The following is a 7794-nucleotide window of genomic DNA, read 5'->3' on the forward strand; positions in this document are numbered from 1 at the left end:
ACACACTGCACACAGGCCAGTCAATATTGGCGAGCCATCCTGACATACAGATTCATAGATACAAAAAACTCTCAGGAGATGTTGTTCTTTTAATATCTAACTGGGGGGCTGGGGGGGGGAGCTTTCCCCTGGGAAAAAATAACACACAAACAAAACACCGACAGGTGCAGGAAGGTGAGCTCCTGGCAGCTCACACAGTAAGTCGGATCCTGAATAAACAGCAAAATACTGGCCACGACCTCAACCTGAACACCACCGGCCTGGAACATCCTAACTGCATGACTGCACTTTGTACCAAGCGTGCCCATCGGCATCCGTGCAGGAGGATGGAAGATGTATTTGAAGGGGCAAGCACAAAGTTTTGTGAAACAAAATGCCACCTATTTAAATGCCAAGTGGCCCTCGACATCCCTCACCTGTCCCTGAACGCACCTCCCACCTTCTTCAGTGTCTGCGACAGGTGCTTCCGCTGTGAACTTTCTCAGGGACAAGGAGCAGAGGCGGCTGCGGGGGAGACCGGCGCGTGAACTGTCCCCCCACAAGGCCCGCGAGGGGAGGACACTTACCCGGATCATCATCTCTCTTTCTATAATGCTGTCCTCCAGGGAAAACATTTCGGACACCGGCCTCTCCTTCACGGGCTCCTTCTTGACCCGCTCCTTCACGCTCGTCAGGTCGGGCTCCGAGATGGACGGCCCGAGGGAGGACCCGTTGACGGCCAGCTGGTCGGCTCGGGAGACGCTGACGGCCTTGGCCGGCCCGTGCCTCAGCACCCGGGCTCTGGCGATGGCCGGGGGCACGCTGACCTGGTCTTGCCTCAGCGCCCCGTTGCTGACACTCTTCCTGGGGCCGGGGTACTCGGGCGGGGGCTTCTTGGGGATCCGCGCTAAGGCCGCCTGCAGCTGGGCGCTGTACTCCATGTTGTCGCGCAGCCCGGGGATCCGGGGCGCCGGGGCGGCGGGCTCCTCCTCCTCCTCGCTCTCACTGCTGTGGATCAGCATCGTGGCGTCCGAGAAGGTCTTCTTGTGGTGATACTGGGGCAGCTGGGGGACCTCGTGGCCCCCGGGCACCTCCTTGGGGGGCCCCTGCTCCCGGAGCGTGTTGCGGCGGGCCATGGGGATATTGAGGGACTTGAGCGTCATGGCCTCCATGCCCCGCACCATGCTGCTCATCACCTCCAGGCTGTGGCGCTTGTTCACCGTGCCGTGGTGCTTGGTGGCCGTGAGCGGCTCGCTCACCTCCTGCAGGGACTGGTGCACCACCGGGGCGCTGTCCTCCTGGAAGGTCTTCACCGACAGCTGCACTTTGCGGGTCACCAGGTCGGGGCTGCTGCCGCTGACATACTTGTGGCGGTGGCTGGCCAGGTCCGGGGTGCTGGTGGCGGGCCGGGGCCGCGGGGAGGGGGGCGGCGGCCTGAAGAGATGGTTTTTGAGCATGTGGGCCGTGTGGTAGCCGTGCGTGCCCTGCAGCTGCATGTTGGCCAGCTCCGGGGTGCTCACCGTGTGGGAGATGGCGCTGGCCCCCGGCTTGCTGGGCACCGAGTTATTCTTTGGGTTTATCTGGTCGGACGGACCCACCAGTTTGCTGCCGTAGCCCCCCTGTGGCCCATAAGGGACCGTGTAGGGGTGCCTCTCCCGCATCTCGGGCTGGCTGTACACCAGGTCCTCTGGCTGGTTGTAGGCATGCGTGTTGAGGATGTTGAGGTTCCGCAGGGACTGGCTCTGGCTGTCCGTGTGCACGACCCCCCTCTTCATCTGGCGCATGACCGTGTCGTAATCGGGGGTCGGCCGGTACGACGGCACGATGATGGCGCTGTGCCGGTGGCTAGGGATGTAGTCGGCCCGCATGATGTCACTCCCGGGGATGCTGAGGTTGGAGGAGACGGGCGACGCCTGGATGAAGCTCTGGGAGCAGTTCAGGGAGTTGATGCTGTGGACGCTGCACACGCTGCCATTGGTGATGGTGCCGTTTAAATAATTTAAGTCCAGGCTGTTGTGGGAGTTGCCGTAGAAGGCATCTTCGTTCCCATGGAAAATGCTGTCTGCAAGAGGTCAAACAAAGGCCCGTGAACCACCACGCCATCCTGCGTCGGTCAAGTCTACCCTCACCTAAGTCACAGCTTAGGTTATGTGATGTTTGACCTAAAGAAGTCCTAGCAAGGGCACACCCATGGGCTCCACCCACATTCCCTCAAACCTGGACACTGCTTGGATGAGATGCCAATATACAGAAGGGACATTCTAAAGCATCCTGAGAAGGAAAAGCGAATCTAAACAAAGAAAGCAATGAACGTTTGAATAGATGGTCCCTTGGTAAGTTCTCTATTTTGCCGTGAGCGTTGAAATCAGGCAGGAAGTGTGGCCTCCGTTTGGGTTGACCAGTTCTCTTGTTCAGGGGCCCGCTTCAGGATGGCTATCTGGGCCAAGAAGCCAAGAACTTGAACCGGTTTGTACGCCGAAAGCATCTATAGACTCAAACGGCGGACCTTTTTCCATTAAATTCAAAATGCCGTGGCCGTTAACCGTTTAACAGGGCAATAGATCTGAAGTTACTGTGTTTGTGGAACTGATCTACAATGAGAAAGGTCCCTTTACCAACTAGAGGGACTGCTAAGCCAACATAAAGACACAAGACAGGTAATGTAGCCTGGAGGTCAGCAGGCAAGGCCACCACCTGACCAGCAATCAATTGAGGGCAAAATTGGAACCAAGAGTTCTCCCAGCTACTGCCGAACCCTCTCCCCTAGACCTGATCTCATCACCGAGCCCAGGCCACATAAAACCTAATCATGGCTTAAGGAGCCACCTAACGAGCTAGAACACAGAAAGTAAGAACCATTTCAGGCATCCAATGTTCCTTACACACACACACACCCTAGGGGGGCAGCTTCTTGCCACTTTTCTGTGAGCAAACGACATGCATGATTCACCCCACGGATGTAAGCATGAGCCAAGCAGAGAAACAAAGGCAGAAAAGGCGGCTGTAAATGCTCAGCCGCCGAGGAGGACGGGTGTGGTCACAGACCAGGTGGGATGAAACAGTCAAGATAAACCAGGTGGACCAGAGAGACAAAGGCTGCGTTTCTCTGCCTCTACTGGTAGGTGGGGGTCTGGTGCCTGCCCAGGGGAGCAGGGTTACGGTGCTAGTCTGCTTATACACAGTAATGTTTTATTACATTAGATAGTCTCTTAATTATCTTAGTTTTCATGCGCACACTGACAGTGCAGAGACATTAAAAATAGCCAGCATAGGATAATGTAGAAAGGCATTTTCCATTTCACACTGTCAATATTCAACATCTAATGCCATTCCTTCTTTGAGATGCAGGTGGTGTCACGATCAAGAGCACCGGCTTGAGGGTCAAGACACTGATTTTCGTATCCAAGCCCCCTCCAATGCCCTCCTGCCTCCCAATCCTCTATTTGTAAACTGGAAATAATAGTAATCCCTATCTCATCTCCTAGGTTTATTCTGAGGATTATTGAAGGTACTGAGAACAGTGCCACAGGAGAGGACTTCCTCTATAAATGTTAATTATTATTATTATAATAATTATTGGAATGGTTTCCTCCCCCCCCCCATATTTTGCATGAGTTAAAAGAGAGGAATATAACAGATTTCCTTTATAAGTGCTGGGAGAGAGGGGCTGGCAGGAGAGACGGGAAGCAACAGCTAATGTGAAAGATTGAGATTATTTGTATATTTCTTTCAATTATTCTGGATGCCTGTATTCTCTGTCCACATGAAAACCTGACCGACGGTGACGGGCTTTGTGATACTGGCAGTGAGGGTCAGGGGTACCCCCGTGGGCTTTGCTGCCACTTCCTCTTCTCTACGGAGGAGAAGAGAACTCTGCTCGCTGCCTTCTCCAGCTCCCTTTTGCAGCCGATTCTGGGGCAATTCCTCTCTCAGGGGTAAACGCTAGTCTATGCTTTTCACAAATCGAAGCTGCTGCTTGCTGCCATTCAGACAATGACAATATTAAAATTGAAAGCATCACTATCCTCTTTTTAAAAAGTCTTCTTTACTGCTTCCCCGTTCTCAACCGTTCACCCGAAGAAGGGAAAATGGCAAGCCAGCGTTACCTTGCGAAGTGTGTGTTTCCGAGTAGTGTTCGCCACACTGGAGGTGCATGGGAGGCAAGATGTACGGCTGCTGCCGGGGCTGAAACAGAGAACAGCACGGGTGGGTGGGCCTCTCACAAAGGGCCCTCCGCTGCCACGGAGAGCCAGCCGAGCACACAACAGTCCCCGGTGTCTGCTCTGCCGCCTACCCCTGGCCCACCCCTCTTCTCCTCCGTACCCCCTCCTCATCCCTAAGTCAGGACTGAAGAAACAAGATGGCTGGTTCAAGGTGAGAAAGACAAAGAGGCTATAATCAACATGAACATATCTATTTATAATCTATTTTCTAACACACGTGCAAAGCTCCCAATGCCTCTTTTTAATAGGACAAAAGTTTATATGTGAGTAAAATACATTAACAATGGCTGGGACATGCTGGGTTATCCAGAGAAGTTTTAGTGTGACCCAAGAAACCCACGCTCTCCAAGAAACAAATTGCTTTTATTTCTCTAAGTACACGAGACCAATACTGATCTACAAATGACAGTCATTGTTGTTGCTTTTTAATCTTATTTCTCAATTGCAGCTTACATTCAATATCATTTTGTATTAGTTTCAGGTGTACGCACAGTGGTTGGACCGTCATATCAGGGGGAACACTGTGTAAAGTAGATGATGCCTTTCTTTAAGGAATAACACAGAACACATGTATTACTATGGTCCACGTAAGAAGTAATGAGAATAAGGGTGCACCCTGTTTCATTCTGTTCAAAACTGGCTCCCTCCTAGAGCCGTGAACTCCTACACATCATCACAGCTGCACCTATGACCCAGTTCGCAGCGCCACAGCAACCCCGAAGAGGGACAGGGTAGTACTGGGCTGGGCCCAATTGCAAACTGATGTAAAAATCCGAACCGTGATCCACAACAACGAGCATGTAGTTCTTGGGACCACATATTGGCCCTCCCATTGCAGAACCAAATGTAGAGAATCCCATCTACCATCTATCCCTCCAGTGAAGAATCTTTTCCCAAAGACGCTTAAAAATGGAGGGTCGTGGGTTTGATTCCCATTCAAGGGCACATACCTGGGTCACGGGTTCGCTCCCTGCCCCTAGTGGGGCTTGTGTGGGTGGCAACCAAGCATATTAGCTCTTTCACATCAACATTTCTCTCTCTCTGTCTCTGTCTCTCTTCTTTCCTCTCTCTCTTAAAAAAAATTAGTAAAAAACCTGAAAAGCATTTTCTGATTAGTTTATTAAGCTCTATCTATGGCAATGAATACAGAAGAAATTATGGAGCTGATATCTAAAGACATGCCTACATGAAATAAGCAAAAACGGTGATAAAACAGATGAGAACAAGTGGATTGAAACAGGTTACATGCTGAAGGAACACGGTCTCATCCCCCAGAATAAGACTTACTCATGGGCTGAACCTTAACAAGCAAAATCGGTGATAAAACAGCAGATGAGAACAAGTGGATTGAAACAGCAGGTTACATGCTGAAGGAACATGGTCTCGTCCCCCCAGAATAAGACTTACTCATGGGCTGAACCTTCAGCCACACTTAGAGACGTGATGGACATGATGGCCACAATGGGGCAAAACGGATATGCGTCACACCTACTTGGAAGATTTATACCCTTCTGCATTCTCACCTGCCATAATGCACCAATCACCTCTCCTCTCAAATTAGGCACAATGGGGCAAAACGGATATGCATCACACCTACTTGGAAGACTTATTCCCTTCTGCATTCTCACCTGATCTCACCTGGTCATAATGCACCAATCACCTCTCCTCTCAAATTAGCAACAAAAGGACACTCCATCCCCAGCACACAAGCTACTTTTGATTGCTGAATATTTTATACGTACCAGAGAGGATCGGCTCCAGGTGGGCTGGCGTCTGATGGGGGGTGGAGAATTTGATTGTCTACATAAAAAGGTGAAAAGTAAGAATGGTTATTATTTCCTAGATACAAGACAGACAAGAGAGGGAGACAAGGGGAAAGGAGACAGGACGGTAAGATTTGCAGCAAAACATAAATATTATTTCTGGGTGGTTGACACTAAGAACAATTACGGTTCCCTTTTTTATTCTTTTCTTATTTTCAAAATGTTTGGAACATAATGTACTTTTACAAAAAGTTTTACAAAGCACTGTTAGGAGAGCAAGGCTTATTTCTATGGAAACATTATGAGGGAAATATGAAAAGCGGACATTTTGCCATTATTACATGGATTTTTAAAAATCGTATTTTTTGTCCCTTTGTAGATGTGTAAACTCTTTCATAATACAAAAGAACAAAAATATTTTTAAACGCTGTCAGTAAAATGAAAAAATAAAAATCCAAAATAAGTATTTTTGAGGTATCAAGGTATTTTTTCATTAAGATCAGACGTATTGCAAATATTCATCTAATCAGATCCTTTCCAGACTGAGACTCAACATGATTTTATAACATAGACTAAAAATGAGCGGGGACTCGCCAAAACCGGTTTGGCTCAGTGGATAGAGCGTCGGCCTGCAGACTGAAAGGTCCCAAGTGCCTTTGAGAAACAAGTCCCAATTCCAGAATTACATTTTCTATTGTCCTCAATGAAAAATGCAACTCTTTAAAAGCAAAAACAAAACAAAAACAAAACAGGACACGTAGAGTTGGCCATCAAGCTAAAATTCTTCAATAGGCGCCTTTGAGAAACAAGTCTAATTCCAGAATTACATTTTCCATTGTCCTCAATGAAAAATGCAATTCTTTAAAAGCAAAAAAAACCACAAAACAACAACAACAAAAACAGGACATGTAGAGTTGGCCATCAAGCTAAAATTCTTCAATTTAAAGCACTCTCCTTAGTCTGATATTGATGGAAACAATATAGTAATATTGGACTTTATTTAACTGGCCAAATACATTATTATTAGAACCTTCTCTCTCTCTCCTCTGCATTTTTTATCCCCAAGTCAAGAAATATGGGAGCCACTCTCCAGGCTGTATCGGAGGTGACAAGCAGTAACTGTGAGAGAGGAAACAATATCAATGGCGGTCTTTTAGAAGTCAGAGAGTGGAGAAGGATGCTGTTACGATGATGCTAGTTTTGTAAAACTACAGAGGGATGTCCTGGGTTGAGACTGCAGCTGTGCTCAGAATGTACTGTGTACGTGGGTGTGTGGGTGTGTACTTTTAAGAGAGGCCCAGTTTTTATCAGATATGAAGTGAGGAACCTCCCATAACTGGTTAGGAAGAAGAAAGGAATGGTTATTAACCAAAGTAGAAAGGGAAAATACAAATTCTTTAGCTTTCAGCCTAATATGTGATGTTTGCCGATACCTAAGAGAAGTCCACAGAAGAAATACAAATAATCGGTACATTTTATAGTAAATCCACTTGCTGAGAAATAGTCGAACCAGGATGTTATTACAGGACAATTCACTTCTCCGCATATTTTGTAATTCACCCCACAGAAGCTGACTATAGGACTCCTGTTAACGTCAAGGACAACCCCCGCAAATGAATGGCCACAGCAAAGAAGACCTGCAAAAAAAAGAGCTAGCGGGGATCCCCGCCCCAGAGAAGAGCGAGTGTGCGCATGTGGGCTGGGAGGTAGCTCTGGCTGTGTCCTCTGCAGCTCTTAGATGATGCTAGTTTCGTAAAACTACAGAGGGATGTCCCGGGATCCCCGCTCCAGAGAAGAGCGTGCGTGCGCATGTGGGCTGGGAGGTAGCT

The 7794-nt window shown here is 48.6% G+C and overlaps 1 protein-coding gene across 4 annotated transcripts in view; it reads right to left on the reverse strand.

Annotated features, from left to right (window-relative positions):
* The window catches only part of PTPN14 (protein tyrosine phosphatase, non-receptor type 14), a 131408-nt gene that overhangs the window by 15726 nt on the left and 107888 nt on the right, over positions 1–7794 (reverse strand). For all 4 annotated transcript variants that reach the window (XM_006772930.2, XM_006772931.2, XM_015569944.1 and 1 more), the window contains 3 exons: positions 5945–6002; positions 4086–4164; positions 567–2041 (listed from right to left, as the gene is read on the reverse strand). In XM_006772930.2, the coding sequence (XP_006772993.1) occupies positions 567–2041; positions 4086–4164; positions 5945–6002 (1612 nt within the window). The remainder of the gene's footprint in view (positions 1–566; positions 2042–4085; positions 4165–5944; positions 6003–7794) is intronic.

This window comes from Myotis davidii, unplaced genomic scaffold (assembly GCF_000327345.1).
Source record: "Myotis davidii unplaced genomic scaffold, ASM32734v1 scaffold362, whole genome shotgun sequence".
Taxonomy (NCBI): Eukaryota; Metazoa; Chordata; class Mammalia; order Chiroptera; family Vespertilionidae; genus Myotis; species Myotis davidii.